General features: G+C 41.0%; 1 protein-coding gene across 1 annotated transcript in view; it reads right to left on the reverse strand.

Annotated features, from left to right (window-relative positions):
• ADCY1 (adenylate cyclase 1) overlaps positions 1–16,181 on the reverse strand; it is a 152,892-nt gene extending 136,711 nt beyond the window's left edge. Inside the window, exon 1 of the mRNA XM_026063946.1 lies at positions 15,504–16,181. Coding sequence (XP_025919731.1) covers positions 15,504–16,172 — 669 coding nt within the window. The 5' untranslated portion in view covers positions 16,173–16,181. The remainder of the gene's footprint in view (positions 1–15,503) is intronic.
• Between the last annotated feature and the right edge of the window lie 8,734 nt (positions 16,182–24,915).

The following is a 24,915-nucleotide window of genomic DNA, read 5'->3' on the forward strand; positions in this document are numbered from 1 at the left end:
CTGGTTCGAACCTGGATCAGCTCCCTGTGAGATGCTGTGAGATGTCTGTGAGATGGTTCCATCAAATCTGGTAATTTTGCTGTCAAAAGACCTCCCAAACACTGCCCAAGAAATCCGTCCTTCTCAGCTGCATTGCAGAGCTGTGGCAGCGCTCTTTTGCTGCTTTATAATACACATAGATGCACATTATAATGCACATAGATGAGATTACAACAGAGAAGGGAAAGGCTGAATTGCCAAAAGGAAACTGGTTACTTGACGGAGTTCATAAACTCACATACCTAGTCTTGACTGACAGATTCCCAGCTTATAGCATACCTGTAACCTCAGACGGGACTGTATAGAGCACTGTACACACTTCCCAATGTCACAGGCACAACTAACCTAAAATGAAAGCTGCAGGGAGTGACTTCAGAGCACAGAAAGTGAATGCACCAGCACTGCCTCAGCATAGCTCACCAAGGTATGCTACCCAAACCTTTCATCTTCTATATACAAAGCCCTATGGTTTAGTTTCCCTAGCCAGAGAGGAAAATCTATTAATTGGAGTTACTGTGATATTTGCACATATTGTACAGCTGGTACAAACATGGGATAGCATTCGTACATAGAACACCCAGAAGTGGGACAACATGCTTTAGACCCCAAGTGCATTAACAGGCTAGTGCAAAGAGAAGTTTGCCCCTTGCCTTTGGCATTCGGTTTGTCACTGGCAGTCTTCTATGTCCATCAGTTTAGTAAGGACTAAATTAATCCATAAAATGGAAGGTGGGTCCAAGCCTCTGGTGTTTATTAATTGTTAAAAGGAAGTCTCTGTATCTGATTATTTATTTAAATCTCAGAACTTTTCAAAAAATAATTTCAATAATGTTACACTTTAAGGAAAGTATGAGTTAGAAGAATACATGAATTTGTGTACTATGAAAATAATCTTGTTTTAATGCAGTCTCTATAATGAAATGGGTTAGGCTTCAATTTGGTTACAGCTGTAGAAGACCCTTCAAGGGTAACGTCTGTTTGTCATGCAAAAAACATTTGCTTATTGTTAAAAATGTTAACTAACAAAAGATCAAGTTAATTTTGCCCATGTATACTTCTCAAACACATTCACACTTAATGCACCAATGCACACATTTGCACTACTTATATTAACTGGGGTTTTCAACTTCTCCATGAGATGTGCCCTAGAGAGTACATTATTTTAGCAAGTGTTTTCTGAAATTTTCCCATCAAAGTATTTAAAGAACTTGAAATTTCTGAAATTTCAGAAAAAGACAAAAGCCATATTTGAGACCTCAGTCTTCTACTTTTGTTTTAAGTCTACACTTCACAGGAATACAGGCATCATTTAAAACATGCATTGTTTAAATCTAGAGTTCTGCTTGGAATCAGTTCATAACCCAACAGTAAAAAGAAGTCATTCAGTCTCAAGAAAAACATTCCCACATTCTTCCTAATGCTTAGCAGATCCTGTGCGAGGCTGGAAATCCACCCCCAAAGAGAGTTCGTGAGAGGTGTAGGGCATAGTATGCACACATGATGCATTGCGCTCACTGGACAAAGATGGAGAAAGCTAACTAAAGCCAATTTTTCCTGTGGTACTCTCCTATCACAGCAAAATCCCTAAAAGAACCAAACTCAGAAACTGCTCAGTCTACAGATAGGCAAATATCTGTCAACACCCACAGTGATGCACCTAAGCCACAGCTAGACCTCTGAGATCTACCTTGATCCCAAGAAGCTTTCCAACAGGAGATAATTTAAACAACTCTGTGAAAACAGCTGTGAGATCTCCAGATGCTACAGAGAGAAGTATTTTTGCTGAGGATGAATAACCTGACCCTCAGGGCTTTCACTGTTCAGCTACTCCAAGACAGCCTGCTGCGTGCCTGCTTTTAAGTTATGGTACCTGATAATTTCCAGACGACTTACCCCCTTTCCTTAAAGAAATAACAACCTAAAAATACTTTGCATTTACTGCAGCATGCCACAGGATGAGATCATAGTGTAGCCAATGTCTACTAATGTGTTACACTGCTGTAACTTGTTGACATGTCAAAGCCCTCAGTGCTCCCTTGGGATTGATTAGGCTCAGTGTGACTTTTGCCAGAGTAAAAATCTTGGCCTTTACCCAATATATTAAAAACAAAACAAGACAGCAGACTCTATAACAACTTGAATGGATGCTTTCCTCCCATTCTGCTGTCATGCATGTTAATACTATCAACCAGAGGTCTTGTGAACTTTCTTTATAATTACATACAAGATATATGTATTACCTCATAAGAAATTTTAGTAAAGCAGCAGTTAATGTCTACCCACAGACTAAGAAAACAACATAAAAAATAATCTAACCTAATCTGGCACCAAATAAGCAGTCTTACACTTAGGGCTGCAATTTGTTATGGAAATAGCTGTAGAGAAGATCCTAGGTGCAATATTGTTTTGCTCAGGCAGCTTCTACATTGATAGGTATGTGGGAAGTCAAATTTCACAGTCTTAGTGAGGCAAGTACCATAGAAATGTAAATGACTAATTCAGTATGGCACCTAAATAGGCACGAGCTCATGGATCAGCTCAGTCTGGGAGGTTTTTATGAAGGCGATTAGCATCCCTTCAGGCCCGAAAGGAATTCCCCACAACAGCCATCAATATATATTTAATGGCAATGAATCTGATGCTCAGTTTTCCTGGAACTCTTGCTAAAGCCTAGTAAGAGCCTTCATTCTATGTCCTTTCAGTATTAAGCATTTTAATACTTTGCTAGCAAGCTTCTGGGTCTCCAACAGTGATGCTAGGCACAAAACTCACATTTGTATCTCAGAAACTGGACTATTGTCATCAGTCTGTCTTACACATGTTGGTAGGCTACCAAAATCCCTGAAGATGGTAATAAAATTTCAAACATTATCAATCTAAATTTCAACTATGACTCTAAAGAAGAAGAAGCCTTTCCATCATACAGCTCTACTCTTGAACCATTTAGTTGCAATAATGAAAAATACATTTACCAACATTTGTACTGTAGAATAAAAACATCTACATCAAGGACTGTGTACAGTGAGATTACTGTAACTCAGAAGTGCATGATGTATCAGCTTTAGAATAATTTTTCAAAAATTATACCCTCAGAAAAAAGTTTTCAATTGTCTTGTACAAGGTAGTTATAAATCTTGGATTTTTTAGCCTTTTTTTAACATATGGAATTGCAGCAATTATCAGACACAAAGCAAAAGAAACCACCATAACACTTCATATTTCTCCATGAAAGATTTTCTTTGAGAACATTAGATAGCAGATTATGTACATGTCTAATCCTTGCCTTTTCAGAGGGCCAACATAAGCTCTACATAAACTGCAAAAGGCAACTCTAGGTGCATCTAAGACTTTTTGTGAGAAAGACAATTTCTTCCTAGTTTAAGTTTCTTACATTTTTCCAAAAGAAGGAAAAATCCTCATGATCAGTAACCAAGTTCAGTTCTTCAGGACATGACTGCGCCAGAGAAATGGGGGCTTTTGCAAATGACATCACAGAGATTTGGGGCTAAGGTTCATGAATGCAGATTCACAAACTGACAAGACGGATGAAGTCCTGCAACTGAATGTCGGCCCCTCCTTTAGGGAACTTAGGAAAGATCAGCATCCTCTCTGCAGTCATCCCAGTCCCAGGAGAATGCTCTGTCTTCTTGTATCTGGTTGATGTTCTCATTTGGGGCAAGTGCAGTGGAGGTCACTGGACCAAGAAATGCAATAGTTAGCACACAACTAACAGGGACTGGTCCAATAAAAGCAGCAGCAGAGAAAGGAAAAAAAAAACAGCCAGCAAGCAACACTTTTTTTTTTTTTTTAAATGATTAGGTCCTCAGATGACAATCCAGTAATGTTATGAAAATATCAATTAGGAATGCAGAATAATACATAGCTTTGCAAGTGGTCATTGTCCATTTCAGTACTTTTATTCACTCTAACTGAATAACAACTGTAAAATTTCTCAGCATATACTTTCCTAAGTCCCAAGAGTCAGAGAAGTGTTTTTTTCACACCCCTTGCCTGTTAGCAAGCTAGGAAAATCCTATGGCTTACTCCAGATACTGTCCACCAAATAAATATCTTAACTACACAAAAGGTTTGCACTAAACAGTCAGCAGGTATTCAGAGACTCATGCACATGAGTTGCTTAATGTTTCTGTCAGATATCAAGTAGGATTTAGAAACAATGCTGTTGAGATAAAAAAGCTATGTCAAACAATTTTATCAGTCACCCTCTTCTAGATTTCAAATTTAGCAGCAGCAATGGAACTGATTAAAATCCTAGCAAATGAAGCTTGCTTTCCTCTTAAGCACAATTGTCCTTTTCAGTGTCACAACAAAGCATGCACTTTCAGTTAGAAAAGCACATTATCTTCCTGTCAAAGCTATTTCAGCCTTTGTGTTAATATTAACACATATTGTGGAGTGCAATTTAGAATAGGAATCCCCTCTTCAGGATGTGGTCTCTTAAAAGAGTAAATCAGACTTTTTTTTTTAAAACAGTGAAAGCAAGAAGAAATTGACTACTGATAAAGCAGCTTATTTTGGACACCAGATGAGGCAAATTAACTTGGCTCTGATTTTCTCAAACTACTGCTGCCTAAAATAGAGAGGGTTGCACAGAGAAAGTCAAAAAAGCTAATGTAAACTTTCAAATTGGGGAGCATGAGCAGTTACTGTTCACCACTTTCACTGACATAACTGTGTGGGAGGAGAGAACTCTCCTACTGAACATGAAGATAAGGCTTATTTTGTTTGTTTTGTAAAGCATCACTGTTTCTTATATTACAAAGCACAGCTGAATGACAGACAGAGAAGTCGCATCACCTCTAATCCAGCCATGGAGTAGAAACCAGGTTTCTTCCAGCTCCCACAGCCCACTACAACTGATCTGCATTAAAACTGCATGGATCAGCAGAGACATAAACACAGTTATTGCAGAGTCCGGTGCCAGGTATCATATAGGACACCCATGAGGGGTGATCATCCATCCTCAGAGCACAGCACCAAAGCCCTGGATCCAGGAGTCCATGGCAGGAGCAGCATCCAAATCCCTGACAGCCGTGACACCGATGACTCCACAGAGTCAACAGCAGCAACAGTGGGAATTTGATACCAAAGTAGCTTCCCTGTCTTGCTGGCCAGTTTGYTCATAAGGAGAGGTTCCTTTCAATGTAGTTACTATTGTAATTAAACAGATCTTGATTTCCTACATAATTCACATTAAATGGTGTGCCACTTTAAGTGCATTCTGGGATGAAATTCTTACAGGACAGAATAATTTCTGGCACATCACATAAATCCTCCCAAAGCCCTGTGCGATAGCTTTCCAGGTTTAGAAATGGTATGAGGCTGAGGCCCATACTCTTTGGTTTGGATRAGCATTAATCAATCTATCTCAAAGCTTCATTTTGTCACACTATATTTTATACAGATTAACTCCAACCTGTATAGAAAGATGCTATTTTCTTAGAAGACATAGGCCTATTCTCAACTTTATATGAGCAAATTACATAAGTTCTGATCAAGCACAGTATTTTTTTCAGGTGGTTAATACTTCAAATTAAGGGTATATTTTAAGTAAATCTCTTTTATATCTGTGTTTATTAATGTTATTTCATTTCCTAATTTTGTGGGGGTGGATAATTACTTTTGTCTTCTTAGAGAGAATCACGAGCAAATTTATGGAAATTGAAAAACATTTCTCTGCTATTGTAGTGTATGAATGAACAACCTATGCAGAAAAAAAGAGAAACTGGTAGATTGGCTATAAGTACCCTTTATTTTTATGTGCTAACCACTGTAAAGAATAATTAATTATGTTTACTTCTATAGCCTTATTAGTTTTATAGGAGGATGCATAACTATCTGTTATTGAATCCAATAATGAACAGAGCTAATGTCTGAAAGGTAGTGTTATACTGGAATATTGCTCTATGACATTTTTTATATTAGCCATACTTAGATGAGTTCTTGCAGTAGGCACCCCTGGATCTCAAAGGATTTCTGTAGCTCCTGAACCATAACTAAAGAAATAACTGTATTTCTTACAGCTTTGCCTCACATTATTGCCTGCCTTAGAGCCACACGGGATCCAAATTTCTGGGATTTTCTGCTCTTTCAAATCCTGCTGAAGAAAACAGCTTTTCCCTCTATATGCTGTATTTGGTGGATTTATTTTTTTTCAGGAACAGCTCATCTGGAAATTTCATGTAGCATAAATATTCCTGTATTATATTTAATGCGTACTTATATGAATAAAATTTCAAATAAATGCTTTAAATATTATATATTAATTAAAATGTATATTGTATTAATCTGCCTTAAAGGGAAGTACGTGGCCCAGATTACACTGGAGTAAAACAAAGGTAATGCTACTGTCATCGGTTATTCCCATTTCCAGATGGAAAGAGTAGTGGCTATGTTGTTTCCTCATATTTCTCCAGGTACGTATCTTAAAAATTTGGAGCAAAGACAACCTCTCCCGTGAAAAGTGGTCCAGAGGAAGAAAGTAAGAAAGAAGGAAACTGCATAGTTCAGAAATTTTAAAACAAAAGATTTGAGTTACTTTCTTTGAAAGTTTCACAGACTTATCCATCATATCAAGCCAAAGACAGCTCTCAACCCTAAAACTTGAACCAATCTCTTCCACTTGTGTTTTCCGCTCTTCTTTGCAACAGCAAGGGTCTTCCAGGAGTTACCCTACGTGACTTCTTCCTGCCAGCAATGTTCAAGACTTGTAAACCATGAACTTCTTAAGTCCTTGATGAAATTTTCTTATAAAATATTATGAATTAATCACGATATGAAACTTGCATAGATGAGAATCATGCTACTCCTTTGCTGATCTTCTCTACCCTCATAGTTTCTCAACAATTGTTCTGTTCTGGCACAACAATAAGGAATAATGCTGTTCAGGCTCACCTCTATCCTTCAACACATGACATTTGCACTTGCTTATGATTTATACTACTTTATTCCTGTAGAGGAGGCAGGAGCACATGGCCTTTTTAATCTAAGAAAGCACAAGACAATAACTAACGGCAGTAGGCAGAAGACATTATTTTACTAATGTTTTCTGAAATGGCAGCAGCAACATTTAACATTGGGAATGCAATGCATCTAAACTGAAAGAATGAGCTAAGAAAAAGTCCAGAAAGAAAATTTTTGCTCTAGTTAATGAGGACCATCTAACATAGACATGCAGACATTCAGGGCTGTGTTTAAAGCAGATGAAAACAAACCGAAACCCACCCTAGCAAGGTGCTGTATCACACTTGTTCTGTGCAGCAGGGCACTGTACTACAATAATACCTGGGGAAAACGAGCTAGAAAAAAAAAAAAGTTTGACTTCAGAAGACATGGCAGATCACAAAGATGATTATTCCTTAAGTTCAATATCTTCTTGTATGAAGTTAGCACTGAATACATGCAAAATCACATCTTCAGAAGCCAGTTACTAAGTAGGAGGGTTAATGAAAGCAGTGAATCTTCTACTGTGCAAAAGTCTTGGCACAATTCTAAGACTGTGTCCTCACTGCTGCTGAACTGAGCAGAATCTGCTAGAACAGGGTGCATAGGTAAAGAAAGGAACAAATATAATAAATTCAGTAAACTCTCCAAAACAAAAATAAAAACCCTCAATAATTTTTACAACACAAGCCTCAAAGCCTCTTTAAACTCCAACTGGGTGCCCTTGAGTTAGGAGCTGCACAAACACATATGAAAACTGAGTTTTCACATAATAAGTATGAAAACTAACTACAGGCCCTAATTCCTAAGGTTATGTGCAAGTTTTCCCTATTAACTAGGTACTAGACAATGAAATTGTACCATTTTGAAATGAGGTCGCCATTTGGCCCACTTTGTTAGCAGCAAAATAAAAGAAAGAATGAGACAGATGGAGACAATTTGAAACACACATATATTAACCAAAACTACAACCGTGTAGCCCCGTAATACAGTACTGCCATTGCGAGCACTAGGTCATAAGCTTTGTACTGAGTTTGCAGAGCCTCTGCTCTGAGGCTTGTCAGGCTTGCTCTGTTCTGAACTTTTCTTGACCCACCTGCAACTTTGTTTTACTTTGTTTAGATCTAACAGCAATTTTTCCAAATCACCAGGTGTCTATGGCTAATTTGTGCTCCTTTTGTTTATCTCTGCGTGGTACCACCATGGTTTTATGATTCTAGCACAAAGTTGTAGCATACGGAAATACAGGCTTGGTATGATAAGAGAGGCCTTGAGAAGTGGAGACATGGTGCAGTGTAGAGGAGTACAAGCAGGGGATGATAAGAGGTGGGGCACAGGTTCCAAAAAATTCACCAATGATCAGTTAAAGAAATGCAAACCTGAAGATGGACAAAACTGGTTTTAGGGGTAACAAAGAGAATATTTAACATACGTAAAAGACACCATATAAAGTAAATTTGGATGTAACATAGAGCCACAGAGCAACAAAGAAACAGCAAGGTATAAAAGCATGTTAGCAAACATGTAAAAATGACCCCAAGTGAAGAAGAAACTGTCAACATGAACATCACATTCCTTTTGGCGAGGGACTCCAGGTACTGACCACTTGCTGTAACACCACCTCCAACACCAGAAACTACCAACCTTGATACCCACAGAAGCAGGGGAACGGTGAGCATAACATCAGGAAAAGGGGAAGAAACTAAGGAGTGTGGGTATACCAATTTTAACTGTATTGTTACTATTGAAGCTTTTTCTGCACAGAAGTATTCTTTTTCTTTCTCTTTCTGTAATAGTTCAATCTAGACTAATAATAATTCTTGCATTTGACTGTTAAAATTTAAATTAAACTAAAAATAATTCCTGGCTTTATATGTAAGATGCGTTTCCTTTTTTGCCCGTACAAGATTTTGAGCATAAGAAGACTGAGATATGTTAGAGATGTTTGACAAGTCATTCAGATCTCACCATTAATAAAATTAATGCAAGCTTCCTTAGGATTTTTTTTCCAAAGAAAAAGTACAAAATGGTAGAGGAAGAGGTGGAGCCAAGGAGAAAGGAAGAGTGAGCAAGCAAGAGAGGGAGAGAGTGAAGAGAATCACAGATTTACAAAAGTAAAGGATAACTCTTTCGAAACCACTTACAGTTTTATTCTGTGAATGCTTATATTTGTGGACTGTTTGAATAAGAAATAAAACAGGAACATACTGAGATGTTAAGAAATTATGTGATTTGCTGAGCGCTATGCATTTACAAGACCATAACACATACTGCTTGTACCTTGGAAGTGCAGGAAAGTCATATCCCAGTGAAATATATTTACAAAATCCAGAATCTGTTTGCTAGAAGACCACCTTTTTCTACAACTGATTCAACTATTAAGTCTTAACACCACTGGGCAGATCAGCACACTGGATAATAAAGATAACCTAAATGACCAGGCATACCGAATGACTTACAGTATCAGTAACCGTACAAAGAAATAAACGGTAATATAAACCATCATTTCAATTCACCTCAGAAGTACCTTGACAATGCAGGAAATTTTAATGAAAAATGAATATAAAGAAATAAAAAAAAAGAAAAGATGCAGATGTTAATAGGAGAGAAATAAATACGAAAGAAATAGCTTGATATCTTAGGGAAGGATCCAGAAGATCCAGGAATAAAACAAACTCAAACTCATGCAAAGTGTTTGTGAAGCCAAACACCGCAGATAAGATGCTTTACATTTTTCATATATTGAACAATGCTGTTGGGATCAGCTCTTCCTTAATACATTATGAAACAAAATTACACACAAATGCATTATGTGTGTTTTCTGAATTCATTTGCTAAACAACGGCATTGGATAATAAGTTGCACTTAGTATTAACTTTTGACCACTCTACCTGTCTATATTCTGTTCATAAACCTCTCTCCGGAAGCAGCAACAGAGCTACAAATTGGTGCTTAATACTATTAGATAGCTGGAAAACTCCAATCCAACAAAGCAAGACGTGTCATCTTGGTATAGCAAAAGACATGATGAATTTATTTACAGGGAAAAAAAAAAACTATATGGGTGAATTTTTGGAGTTTCTCACCTACATTAGTTTAGTATTTCTTGTCCTCTGAGTTGTGTGGATTTGGACACATGGTATTAAAGGAGCTGTTTTTTCTTAAAGTCATTGTGCTCAATGAGTGTTTTGCAACAAAATTATAAGCACTTGGGAGAGGGTCTGTCCTTTCAGTATGTATTTGTTCACTGGACCAGTTAACAGGCATCTGGTCCATGATGGGGACCCACAGATTTTACTGCAATACAAACAAGAATATACTAGCCACAGGTGTCCATGTAAAGGCTATGCAGCAAATCATTGCAAAGAATTGCTAAAAATAATAATAATAATAATAATAATAAATCCAATTCTTTGAAAATTGAGTTTGTGAATAAAGTAAAATACACTGGAGGGAAGCAGCATTCTCCCCAGCCCATTAAGGAGGAAAAAAACAACTAAACTTATCTGATAAATTATTTGTTATTTACTACTTCTCCAAGACTGCATGATTCTTGTCATTTTCCCAAAGGCTCCTTGTTTCTCAAGCATGCAGGACCATTAGCATGCTGATATTGTTTAGAAACCCATGAACAACAGCAGCGTCAGCAGTCTGCAGACTCAGGAAGCCAAAAGCACATTAACCTCTACATGGAAAAAGATAGAGAGCTCGACACTACATAGAAACTCCTGTCCTTCAGCATCTAAAGAAAAGGACCATGGTTAATCCCTGGCACCCTCATGCCACAAATGAAAATTAAAATCCCTTTTTAGCTAGGTGCCTTTCACACATTAAAAATGGAAGTTTAACCAATGTTTTAATGTGGGCCAAATGTCAATGAGAAGCTACAGTTACACATGGATATTGATAATCTTTAACAACAGTGGCCCCAATGCCTCTAAGACATGCAAACAGTAAATTTAACTGGATTATCAGTGTATAGATGGATTTGCAAGACTTACAGATATTCTTAATATTGAGGTTTGAGAAGCACCATACAGAACCAACTAATACAGTTCCTCAGCTGTATTTCATACGTGTGCAGCAGAAAAGCTAAGCTTTGCACCAAGCTATAATAGACACTGGAACAGAGAGCTGAGCTGTCTTTGCTTTGCAACCCTTTCATTAGGCTGCTAGACTCTACCTTCTGTGTGAGAAACAGAGGTGTGGAGATTAACAGTTCTTTCAGTGATGTGTTCATTAATTACATTTTAAACACTAGCAGAAGAAAAATAACTATACAACATTATAACAATAACTTCTTGTGTTACACCAGCTTACTATCACACTGACCTGGAAAGAGTTAAGATAACAAACAAAATGGTAAGTATTGAATACATTATTTTAACCAACTGTTAAGCCATCAGAAAGCTGATGGCTTTCTCCATTTTACACTTTTTGTAGTCTACCAGTTCCCTACCATGATTTTGTTACTTGCTGAAATCAATAAAAGCACTAATCTCATAAATAAATAATAGATGCAGAAAACTTGTTTTAAATACAGCCAAAATACAACAACTCTGCTGAAAACAAAATATCTTTTCACTAATTTATGATAGCACCTTTCCTTCTGCTCTTTGTTACTCAAGTTTGGTTTTCCAAAAGAACTGGGTCAACAGGGTGCTAATAAATCTCTGCTCTTTCACAAAGATTTACATGATGTGTACCAATACTTCATAGGTTTAAGATTTGCTTATGAATTTTCTGTCAAAAACATACTTTTTTTAAAAAAGGACAAAAATATTCAAAGGGTAAAAAAAGAATTATTTAACAGTAAGTCATCAAAATGTGTGCATGCCACAACTGAGTAATTTCTGTGAGCAGCCTTCACTTTCCTCACCCCATCTGCCCTTAATGTCTCTAACGCCCGCACACTGTATCACAACAAAAATTARATTAAGTTCCTTGGGGTAAGGCTTTGTGTTTCTGTAACTGCTCTAAAGCACCTAGCATATAGTCGGACACTACAGGGAAAGAAAGACTAGAGTAGCTTCCTTTGTAACTTCTGCCTTCTATGGGAACTTCCTCACACTTTTGCCCAAGGCAACATTTGGCAAGAACATTTTATTCCATGACTCCAAAAGGAAGTGAAGGGGAGTATGTCTAACGTGACTAATATGCTGTTGTTTACAAACACTATTTACACCTTTATCACAGTGTCAAACAAGACATGCAAAAACAGATGTGGAGTCAACACACCTTCTGCCATGAACTTACTCCAAACGGGGGCAAAGTTGCCAGCCAGTATCTTCTATATTATTAATACTCTATGTTTTACATACATGTGTTATATTTTATTATGTTTCAGTTAAGAAGTCAGCAGGAAAGATGGGCAGACTGGAATCTTCCACTTGTCCAAAAAACAACTACTACCTGGAAAGATAAAGCTCAAGTTCTGCCATGTTATTCCCTGCTCTCCCTTCTTCTCCACGCAGTTGCGTTCCTCCTCTCCTTTTTCCGCATTTGTGTGTTTTACCTCTGACAAGACAAATACTCTCTAACAGTGGAGAGAACTAGAAGCAATGAGCCTGCGATCTCCACAGACCACCCACAGACAACACTGCACTGTCAGAAAACTATCATTATGCTCGAATTAAATGTGCTTTACAATGTAAACCTCATAACAAACTTTTCTCACAATGAGCTGATCTACTGATTTTAATACACTGAAATGTTTGTACATTTATATGAATGCAAATTTTAAGCACACCATGGGGCCCCCTAAGGGTCTGATTCAGCACTATTGAAGTCAGAGACTTTTGGCATTCAAGGAGCTGGATACAGAGATTCTTCATATGGCATGGAAAGGAAGACGTACACCAAAAATCCATTTCAGAATAAACCCCTTAATTTGTCTATGTCTGTTTTTAATGAGTTGAACTTGAAACATCATGAAATACTCAGTCTTGCTGACTACCTGTAGAGCTGGTTCAATTTCAGTGGAATTTATTAGATCTGTACTTTCTTACAGTTCAGGCCAAATAAAATTCAAATTGGGTCCCAGCCTGCATCGCCCAAAAATCAGAGGCTTCTTTAATAGAACATTGGTCTCGGTGGTGCTGGTGTTTCTGCATTTCTGGATACAGCAGACTTTAAATAAAGATTGAAATGTACCCCTCTGTTAGGGGCAAGGGACTGGGGAGAAGAGCACAGCCACTCATGCTGTGGCAGCTCTGCATAGGGCAGTCCTACCTCCTTGACAGGCTGACTGCATGCTGTGCCTATGCGCACTGGGACGGTCATGGTAAAAACCAGTGGCTGGAAAGCAGATCCAGGCTGACAGCGAGCATTTATTCTAGCCTTTACAAAAAGAGTTGTGATACTCTCAGGATGGGCAAATAAAATTCAGATGATGTGGCCTTTACACAGCTTTAAATTTCCAGACATTGTGAAATCGCTGTTTGGAAAAAGAAAAAATTCTGTGTAAAGAACAGGTCCCTTCTATAATCAGGGTTAGTCTTCAAATCAGAAGACATTTTGCTTGCAAATGTGCGACAAATCGATGTGCATTTCTGTGCAATGTAAGGTCACAGACCAGTTATTTTGCTTGACTCAGAACTGGTTTCTGCCTCCTGTTATCAGCAAAGCATACTGCTCAGGGGACTGCATACAAATTACTGAAATTACTTTGGTTGGGGGGAGAGGGTGGTGAAGAAGAAAACTACACGTGCTATATCAGCTGCTAGTCACATATTTTTATGCATTTTTAAGACAGCTTCTTGCCTGTTGAATAGCTAAGTTAAACTAGTGTGAAGAAAAAAGTTAGCAGCTTTCTCCTCTTCAAAATCTCTCTCATTCAAGCCCTTGGCTAGATAATTTAGTGAGCAGACAAAATTGTCAGCTTCTTTATGTTGTTTGTCTAGAACAGCAGGTGCCACGCCGAGCTGCAATTTACCATCACAGAAAATTTGCCTCCATGTCAGGGGAGCCAGGACAGCCTGGACTTCCCTAAGGACTAACTGATACCTCAGTAAAAAGGGCTCTCTGCAGCCCCACTCAAAGGGAAATGTGTTAGTGTTTTTAGTATCCTTTTGGATGCTTTCAAAGAAGACTCCTGTCAGTGCTCCTGCATTTCATCAGCTCTCCCTCTCATGGAAACTCTAAATCATGCATTTAAAAATAGAACATCAGATTATCTGGGTAAATCATAAAGCTCAGCTTATCTCTCTCTTCCCCTTCAAAATATACAATTTATTTTGTCCACCAGCTCAGCAGCATCAAGCCAAGAATAATCCTGTATGTCTCACCAACCCCACTGTCTTGTGTGGCCCCCCRTTATGGGCGTATATGTCATGTTTGTGTGCGTCCACATGTGCATGTAAGGAGGGAGAAGGAATTTACAATTCTGGGCATGAAGGTGTACAAATGCACGTCTGCTTATGGCAATGCTTATGCCCATGCCGATTGTGTATGTCCTAGCATCACTACACAGCCCCACACGGCCAAGGAGAATAATACGAGGATTCAGCAGAAGTAATGTATTAAGTACTTCAATTATGCACTAAATTATTATTTAACACTAATCTAGACCCTAGACCCCGTGTGCTTCCCCTGAGGGCAAACACAGTCGATGCAATATGAGAGAGAACACATATATTTTCGATTTCTCTTTCCCAGTGGTTCAGAGGCACCACATAATGGAGCCGTGAGCAGCAAACCCCGACTCCCAGCCCTTCACAAACACACACACACACACACACCGACTCCCAGCCCTTCTCTCTCTCACCCCCCCCACCCCCCCACACACCTCCTCATCCTTCTCCCCTGCCAGTACGGCCCATGAGGCCACGGGAGCCGGAGAAAGCCCTGCAGGGCTATAAATAGCTGCTCGGGGGGGGGGGGGGGTGGAGCAGCACGTTTCCAAAGATGTTTGCTGCAGAGGGAGGTTTTGCCAGATTAATTCAGCGGGGGGGAAGAACTGCTAGGAAGTTCACCGACACGCAAAGTACCGTGTGCGGAGGGAGAAGGGGCAGCAGCTGCTTTGGGGACCCTGACGGGGGAATGCCTCGCACGTTGGGAGAGCAGTGGAAGGGGGCTCCCCCTTGGGGTTTCCTGCCTCTTTCACATCTTTTCTCCAGCGCTCCCCTGAGCTGGGCTATGGGCGCGAAGGGCCCAAGGTGGGCTGTGAATCAGCTCGAAGCGGTAGCAGCACACGCAGCTTACTGTCCACGCCAAGTTTGCACCGAGTCCAGGGGTGCTTCTCGCACGCACCGGCTCTGCACCGGCCGCGCGCGCCGTGTCGCCGCGCTAGCCCCCGCCGGAGCCGGGTCCCCTCCCTTGCCCGCAGCTTCTCCAAGCTTTCCGCGGCGGAGTTGGGAGTCCCCGTGCTCCGGGRGCCGCCGCGGCCCCCCACCCGCCTTGCAACTTTCTGTAACTGGAGGTGCCGCGGGAGAGGCAGCTCCGGGCAGCCCCGCTGCCGCCGCCGCCGCTGCAGTGCCCCGGCCCGGCCCGCTTGCTCTCACCGTCCTCCAGAGCCGCTGCCGCTTGGCACTGACGGAGGTGGCGGTGACGATGAGGTGGGAGACGGACACCACCAGCCCGAAGACGATGGCCAGCAGGGTCCGGACGGGCAGCAGCGAGTAGGAGACGAAGGTGACCAGCATTAGCTGCCACATGCCCTGCTCGGGGGCGCTGGGGGGCTCCATGCCGTAGGCACCGAGCGAGAAGGGGCAGCAGAGGAAGGAGAAGGTGAAGCTGAAGAGCAAGGTGAGCTTGACGATCTGCTGCAGCTGCGTGACCTGCAGGTACTTGACATTGGTGACGATGAAGAGGGAGAGGAAGATGATGCAGTGCACCGGGTGCGAGCCTTTGGGGATGGTCAGGCTGGGGCTGGAGAGCAGCTCCACCAGGGCCAGGCTGGCGGTGAGCACGATGAGGACAGCCAGCGCCTTGAGGGTGGACGTCTGCTCCAGCTTCAGGTTGTAGCTCTGGAAGAGAGCCTCTAGCTCCTTGCAGTCAAACTCGTCCTCGCAGGCGATGGCATCCAGCAGCAGCAAGGGAGGGGGGTCCCCTAGCCCGGCGTCCGCTCCCGCCGCCGCGGCAGCCGGCGGGGAGCAGCAGCAGTGGCAGCACTTCTTCCTCTTGGTCTTGACTTTCTGAAACGGTATTTCCTCCATGTCAGGGCCATTCATAAACCCCGGGGAAGAGATGCTCCTCCTGGCGTCCCCCGCTGCTGCCGCCGCTCCTCCGCCGCGCTGCTCATAGAAGACACGGGGGCTGCGAGCCGGAGCGGCGGCCGCGCGCCGGCCGCTCCCGCCGCAGCGGCTCCGCGGGCGCCGGGCGCAACGCGGGGCGCCGGCAAACGCCCCCCGCGGAGGCCGCCTGGGAGCCGGGGTGGCTGGGACGGCGGCAGGAGGAAGAGCCGCGCTGGTGTCAGCGTGCCAACCTTGCCGTCTTCTGCCTCGCCTGCTCGCTCGCCCCTCCACCCTCACCCTCACCCTCACCCTCACCCTCCTCCTCCTCCTCCTCCTCCTCCTTCACCTCCTCCTCCCCCTCCCCCCCGGTGCTCCGGGGATGTTAATCTCCTAATGACACCAAAACACCATCCCCAGGTTTGAGAGCAGGCAGCGGGAGGGGGTGGGGGCAGAGGGCGGGTGGAAGCGGAGAGAAGGGGAGTGGGGGATAAGCAACAGGCGGGTCTCCCTCAGATACCGCTGTCTGCAGGAGCTACGCGGAGCTGGCGGCAAACGGGTTCCCGGCATGCGGGCAACACTTGCAAAAAATAACATAAAACCCAAACGACGACACCGGAAAGAAAAAAATAAACAAATAAATACGGGAAACCCAGCCGGGGGACGGGGCTAAGCGCAGGAAGAGCGAGGCAGAGGGGCCGGAGAAAGGGCAGGAGGCAGGGAGAGGCAGGGCGATCCCCTTCCCACGTCCGAGAACATCGCACCGGGGCCGGGGAGTGATAGGCGCCTGCGCACCGCTCGCTTGGGAAGCCGGACACGTCCCCCGCCGGGGCACCGCGACACCGACACCGGACCGGGACCCCGCGGCGGCGGCGCGCCCCGGGCAGCGCRCCCCGTGCGGCGCCGTGCACCCCCGCCCCGTGCTGCGCCAGGGGCCGCAACCCGCCGGCGCTGCCGCCGGGCCAGCCTCCGCGCTTCGGCGGCTGCCCGGCAGCCTGGCGTGCCCTGTCCGCCTTCAAATCTATAAATAAATATATATATATATTTAGAGGGAGAGAGGTGAATCCTGATTCCTTTGAGAAATAAAGTCTATCTGCCTGAATAAACGCGCTGATTTACCAGTTTTGCCTCCTAGACTGTGAAGCAGTTGGAAAAAGTGCAGTGAGTTTGTTTTTTTTTTTAAAACCCACGTTTCTGTCAGCACTTCTGCCTGTCTGAGAGTACAAATCAGTCAGGGGTTGTGGACAGCCACTCTTGTGACAGGAGTTAATTATCATCCCACACAGAATTGCACTCGGTGCCTCATCAAGAACACGAGTTGTGAGTTTGCTTGTTCTGAAAAAAAACTTTCAGTGCTGCCTATAGTGCTACTACTCCACACCACTACTGCCACATTGCCACCCAAGAATACAGCACAATATGATTTTCTGTAAGCACTGCATCTAATTTTGACACTATGAGCCTGATCCCAAACTCACCAACACTAGAGGAAGGACTCCTTTACTTCTGTGGGCTTTGGATCAAGCATTTGTAAGGAACACAGTTAGGAAAGCATAGAGGTAGAACACTTTCACAAATTATGGAGGTAGATAACAAGGGGTTTTTCGAAAGTACTGTAGGAATACTTTCCAAAATCCAAGCAGAATCCTACTGCCATGGGTATGTTGAAGACCTAATTGCTGATTTTTGTGTTACCAAAATCAGAAGTAAGATTCTGGTTCCTGATCTGAGCTGAAGAGCCTTAAGACCAGCAGCAGGCAGGGCTTCTTTAAAATTTGTTACAGCTATGGAAGACAATCATATTTCAGTTCTGSATAGTAAAGTAGTGTTAAATAAAAACTCTGATACATGATCTAAAGCAATATAGTTTTTCACGTTAATATTTTAGCATTTTATGTTAATTTTAGCCCTCCAGACTTGGTATGTAATTGTTCTTTTAAACTTGTACGGACCTCATTAGGAAAAGGGAATGAATTAACATTGCTGGAGTTCGTGTGTTACAGACTCAAAATATTTCATGTTTGAGGCAATGATTGTCACTTACTCTGTGTTCATGCGACACCACTCACAGTGGGTTCCTAGTCTATGAATTAGTCCCTCAGGCAGTGCAGAACTGTAAAAATAAAGAGTTAAAATTTAGTTTTCTGTAAACAAACTCCCTGAGGAAGAAAGTAAAGGATTTGGATTTGCTGACCGAAGTGCTAGAGACAGGAAGAGATATTTAATTGAAATGAAATGWAATGTAACAAAAAAGGCTTCCTCTACTTTGCAGTATTTCCATTGTGTTTGGAAAGCTCTGAAAATACATCTCATTGTTCATTTTGGTGCATAAATTCCCCTCAGTCACACAAGTTTTAGGCAGATACACACTGTTGTATTTTCACCTGTCCTTAGCTTTCTTCTGAGCTTATGTATCCTGAGGGACAAATTAGTATTTTACCTCTCACACCGTATAAGAGGTGGCACCTAGTTGCCCAGCCCCAGGAACAATCTTCTGAAAGAGCTGTCATGCTAATAGTTATCATTTCTTTCTTCTGGCTCTCCACTTGCTGCTGGGAAAATTGAAGGGGCGTAATTCTCTACAAGACACCATGTGATTTAGAATATTTTCCTGCTTCTTACACGCTCAGGTTCGATGCAGCAGAGAAGGTCCATATGTAGGAGATGTATACATCTCCATTCTCATCAGGTCAAGAGAAAGCAGCGAACTGTTGAAGCTTCATCTTCCTTAGACACTGTAGGAATATGGAAATGCCACACAGTGATTAATGGAACTCTTCCATCCTTTATACACTGTTTCACATCACAGGGCAAATATCTTGCCTTAGCCTGCACAGTGAAGAGCCCAATTTGTACTACCTGATAGCACAAATATAGAAGAGGAACCTGAAAACCTGTCTCTGAAACAGAAATGTTCTTAAAACAAATAACCAGCTGCAAAACTGCTGGACTGCACTTGACACAGGGCTACATTTTCTGACCAAACTCATCTGATACAGATAGCAGCAGTCTGGTTGGGGTTTTGTGAACTATGAACAACTCTTTGTGGTCTGTACTGCACTTCCAGTTCATTTCTAAGAAAAATACGTGGTTGGTTTTGATATATAACGCCCTTAAAGTTTTGGATGTTGGCCAGATCCAAGCCAGTTCTTCCTGTTGAGTGCCCTTGCATTTGTAACCAGAGACCACTCTGGGAATAAGTGTAGTACTGACAGGAAGGCACAATTAGAGCCCAACTTTATCACCTTTTGCACTGCAAAATCTGTTTTTTCAGCCTTTTCCTAAGAGGCAAGCTGACATGGTTCTTTGAGTCACCAGAAGTGGAAAACATTTCTTTATGGAGAGTTGGGCAGTATATGGATCTAAGTTACACTGAGCATGATACACAGCTTTCTACATTTTACTGGACCTCAGAAGCAGTCCTGAATTAGTGTCACAACTCAGAGTTTCAGAATCTCTACTTTTAGTTACCTTTTCTGTATAGATTATCCATTTGATAATGATTTAGTCTTCACTCTCTAATCTATTCTATTTACCTAACTTCATTACCTGCTTTTTGTATCTCTTCCTCACCTCCAACAGTTTCAAACACTCACTGCCTGATGCATTTGCTGGAGATCATCTTTATTCACAGTTAGTATTGCCTACTTGAAACAAAATGCCATGCTCTGTCATCCAAGACAGGGATACAAATCTTTCTCCTCCTCATCCTCTCTGACAGCAAGAGTAAGAACACCGCATAAAGCTACTGAGAAATTTCTGCAGACTCATTCTAGCAGGTGCAGCTTGTTAATGCCACCACAGAAACAGAGAGGTCTGTGTGACCCTCTGGTAAGAGGAAAGCAGCAACATGGGCAGGACAAAGAGGTCCTTCTGAAAATGGTAGGAATTGTCTGGCTTAAATCTAAAGATTCAGCTGTTTTCCCCCTCTCCTGGCTCTTTGAAATATATTAATTACTGTTTTAGATTTTAAGGAAAGCCAAAGCTTGGAAAAGGGGAGAGTTTGTCCTTTTATATCACACACACATTTTGTTTGGATCAGTACAGGAACTCCCTTCATTCACATTTATATTTCAGGAAATATAGACTGGATTCCAGTAAGGCTACTGAAATACTGTTTGAACAGATCTCAAAATCATCATACTAACCATTCTTTAAAATTAATTTTAAAGTTTGATTTATGTTGCACATATTCTGATGAAGAACAAATGACAAAGATATCTCTGTTACATACCACTTCCACAGATAGACAACTTTTACCTGCAAGTTTGAATTTACCTAACTAGAGAGTTTGTACCACAAAGCTGAAACAAACTTTCACCAGCAACAAGTGAAAAATCTTACAGCACCTACAAGTTCAGCTGTTAGGAAACATTACTGTTTAACCTCAACAGGGTACTCCAAAATATCTTCTTGGTTTCAATTTTGCCTTTAGTGCTTCTTCCCACAAGAACAAGTTTTAAGGGATAAGCAGTTACCTAAGGCACCCAGAATAGACTTCAGTCTTTCAAAGGTAAATTAGGTTATAATACCAATCACTCAATGAGGAACCTGTTCCTTAGCTTCTGCCCAGGTCTAACAACAGCACTTTTGCTCACTCATTCTCCTTTGGACCACATAGCGTTTCTGCACTCAGACTATTTTAATCATTATTTTATCTGTATAGGAGTCTATTTAATTGTGTAATCTATCAGAGACAAAAAAAAATATTTTCAGATTAGAAGAGAATTACTTTAAGGGCTTGACCTCAAGTCACTAGTCAGACAAGACTGCTGCTGAAGCAAATGGCAGATTTGACTGAAAAATAATATGTTTAAAGGGGCTAATTTGCCAGCAGAAAATGGGGATGGGTTTTCTCCAGTTCTCTGCTGAACAGAGAGTACAGACAGTAAGAGCATTTGAATCCTTTACCTCTCTCTTCTATTCTAAGCCTTCCAGGAGAGCATGAGACTTCTGTGACCTACTGAACTTCTATATTAATACTAATGAATCTCTCCAGTGAGCAAGCAACATGCTTTTCAGCCAGCACGAATTTATGGCAGGTCAGCTGGATCCTTCCAGCCTTTGACAACTCATTCATCTCCTCCATCAGTACTGCATCAACTCTGATTTATCTATTCTTCATCTAAAATTAGAGCTGTCCAAAGACTATCAAATGGGCAAAATTTCAGGGGGTGAGGAGGCTGGTGCATTTTTATGAGGAATTCACTGACCATTTCTTTTATAGTCTCTCGTAAACAATGGCTCTGTGCTGCTTCCCCAAATACCACTTGCTCACCTGGCTATGCTTCTGTTTCATCACCCCTCGCTGCCTCCTCCCTGTTGCCTCAGAGAAATCTGAGGATTTTTCCTTCATAAGTCTGTGGAAACAACAAAGAAATGACACAAAGAGGTTTCAAAGCTTCTTCAAAACAGTTTGATTCTTACTTTGCCAAGAGCTATAGAACAGTGCTATATATTGATTAAGAAAACTAACAAAATAACAGGAAAGATACAAAACAGAAATCACCAACCACCTGCAAAAGCTACACAGCACTTAGACCATCTACTTTCAGCATTTCATTTTAGATGCATAAGTTAGAGCCTACTCTTTTTTCAGTGGAGAATAGTAATAGCAAGAGTAATAGCAAGAGGGTGCGATGCAGCAATTCTCAGGTCACAGAATCGCAGAATCACCGTTTGCTATGACTATTCTTGTACATCCTCATGGTGCAGTGCAGACCCAGGCAGACATACCAGCTTGATTACTAAGAATCATAAAGCTGCATGTTACACGGCCTTGTACCTGTGTAACAGTTTACTAGCTAAGGCTTCATACTATGCTAGCATGGCTGTGCAGTTACCAGGTCTGGAGACAGCTTTTTCAGTGCTGCCTTGGGGATCTTTGCATGCAGTCTGGAGACTAGAAATAACACATGCTAGCCTGCAGCACCTGACAACCTTTTCCCTCCTTTCCTTTCAGTAAGGCAAATCTTTCAACACATTGGTATCTTTGGAATCACATTTTCATCCAAGGCTAGGATGCAGCCCAAGCATTTGTGTTTGAATGTTCGTTTTTAATACAGCTATTACTTTACCTTTCCTCCTCCGTTTGCTTAACAAACTCTTTCTCAGCCAATTCCACAGTGGAAACAATAAGCACAATTATACAAAGCTGGACCAGTTCTCAAACAAAATACAAATATTTTTGAGTTCCCAGCAGTTTTCTTCTGCAAGTACTTTTGGAAAACCAAGGGAAGGAAAACCATCCCAATCCTTCTCCCCAACACCTCAGTACTCATCCATGCAATAGTACAATGATGATTTCCCAAACTAGTTAGCAAATTTGGTACCAGTTTCCATTATGCAGGTGATCTGATTGACCACGGCAGCCTTAAAAATCCCTTAGCCATAAAATTATACTCATTAAAAGTAAGACCACAGAGAAGAAAATATTTTTCATCTCCTTGCTTCCAAGTCAAGCATTCAATTCTCATTTTAGGAGTTCAGCAAAATGCCCAGTATCAGGGTACTAGCAATGTTTGACAGCCTTATAAGGCTCTGATCCTGTTCCATGAAATCAAGAAAAGTTTTGATACTGAGCATAGCTAAATTAGCCTTGGTACTAGAACCATACTTACTTTCCCACAGAAGCTCTCTGCTCTTTTTCATATTCATATTGACATTTGCTAAGGTAAGAGTATACTTCTGTACTGATCCTATAGCATTTTTTTTTGCCTAACAATATGCTATTTGGATGTACTTGAGAGTGTGTGCAAGGACAAGTATCTTGCTTAGTGTAATTCTTTGAACATTTAAAAGGAAAAGTCAAGAGGTAAGCAAAAATAAAGGTAGGAACTATAGCTGAATTTCAGTGTTCACAGCCATATTTCATCCATTTTCATAAAATAGACATTAAATAGTAATTCATATACTGGCCAGATCTGGTCTACTCTTATTTTGCCATCTCAAATTTGTTCTGCACACATATTCTTAAAACAGTTATGCTGAAGTTTGGTATTATTATTTATGAACTGAAAGTTTTTGTAAGCAGCTTTTTTTTTTTTTAATTAAGGCTATCAGTTCCTTAAGTTTTTCTTCTCCTGTGTATGTTTTCCTTTTCTCAAGTTTTCACTCGTGGTATTATTCAGGACGTGATCTGCTATTACTTTCCATCAGAGTGCATTCACTAGCAGTTCTGTCAAATAGCTTCTTCAAGTGCCAGACCTGGGACTTCCTTCTGGACTTCTGATTTGTGTAGAACTCAACACTGATTTTATTTGGGAGTTTTTCTTGAGTAAGGATTATGAAAGCATGCATATTTTCATTTGCTGAGCCTCCTGTCAAAGAGTGAAAAGTACATTGGTAATGTGAGTTTAACAATAACAACAAAAAGTAAAATAATTACAGATAGTTCTCACTGGAAGAAAAGTTTGCTCTTTTTATACTAATTCTAGTGTTTCCTGATAACTATAAAACTAATAATAGCTTCAACACACAGCATCCTACAGACAATCAGTGTGTTCTCTACCAGTTGCTACTATCAGTCTATCAGTAGGGTGTAAACAGATATTTTGCTTTTTTGTGCTTTGCTTTTTTTTTTAAATAAACCTAAGCAAACAACTGCGCAAAATGTTGAGAATTTTAAATAAAAATCTTAATGATGCCTTTCAATTAAAAAGCTAAGCTTGTCACAGAAGGTTAAGCTTTGGAAGACACTTACTAGTGATTTATCTCTTCCAGTGCCCCCTTGCAAGTACCACACAGACAGTACCCAGAAACTGGGTATATCAGCTTTCAATTGCTATTCCACTTGATCTTTACCAAGGGCCAAGATTCCATCTATTTTATATCTAATCTATGTAATGAGATTCTTCACATAAGTCCTGCAACAGGTAACAACTAATTAGGTCAAATTAACAGCACATATGTTACTGGTTCTATTTTGAGTTTAAACCCTCAAGACGAAGCTTTAAGGTAACAACTGCTGGACTGCTCATATTAAAAGACAACTTTATGTTGTCTGTGTTTACTATCTCTTTAGTCAGACCATTACTCAATATTAAAACAGATTTCCACTAGCTTTCAATGCTATATTTATTCTTTTGTCATTTGTGCTCCCCTTTCATCCTAAACAATTTGCATAAATCCACATAATGCTATTTAGCTTATGTCCCCATTGTTACTATAAATAGATGAACTGGAAATTCAGCTTAGTAAAGCAACTTAATTTTTTTCTTGTCTCATTCCTTCTTCCTGCTTACACTCTGTGTGTGGGTGTGTGTGTGGGTGTGTGGGGGGGGTGTGTGAAGGTGTGTGTGTGTGTGAAGGTGTGTGAAGGTGTGAAAGAGAGACCGTACGCTCAAAACAAATATTAAGCAGTAAGTAAGTGTTATTGATCTTATTAATGATTAGCGGAAGCACAGAATCTTTTAAGCTAACACAGAAGTAGTAGCCCTAAGAATAACCCTTAATATTATCTCTGTGTGTGTGTGTTAAGGGGGTAAAATTTAGAGAAATAGGCTTTTTTTTTTTTTTAAAGACAGAAAAGGGAAACGGTTTTCCTTACATAAGACAAGCTGAGAGTAGTTGGGTAATGATCTTACTAAAATTACATCTAATATCCTTCACACACAACCTTCCTTTTGTTTTGGTGTTTTCATTTGTTTGCTCAACAACCTGTTTGCTTATCAGGCAAGTTTCCATTTGAAAATTAGGTTGCTTCTTTAAAACTCTACAGGAGAAACTGAAAATCTAAATGGCT

The sequence above is a fragment of the Apteryx rowi genome, unplaced genomic scaffold (genome assembly GCF_003343035.1).
Source record: "Apteryx rowi isolate R43461 unplaced genomic scaffold, aptRow1 scaffold_204, whole genome shotgun sequence".
In the NCBI taxonomy this organism is placed as follows: domain Eukaryota; kingdom Metazoa; phylum Chordata; class Aves; order Apterygiformes; family Apterygidae; genus Apteryx; species Apteryx rowi.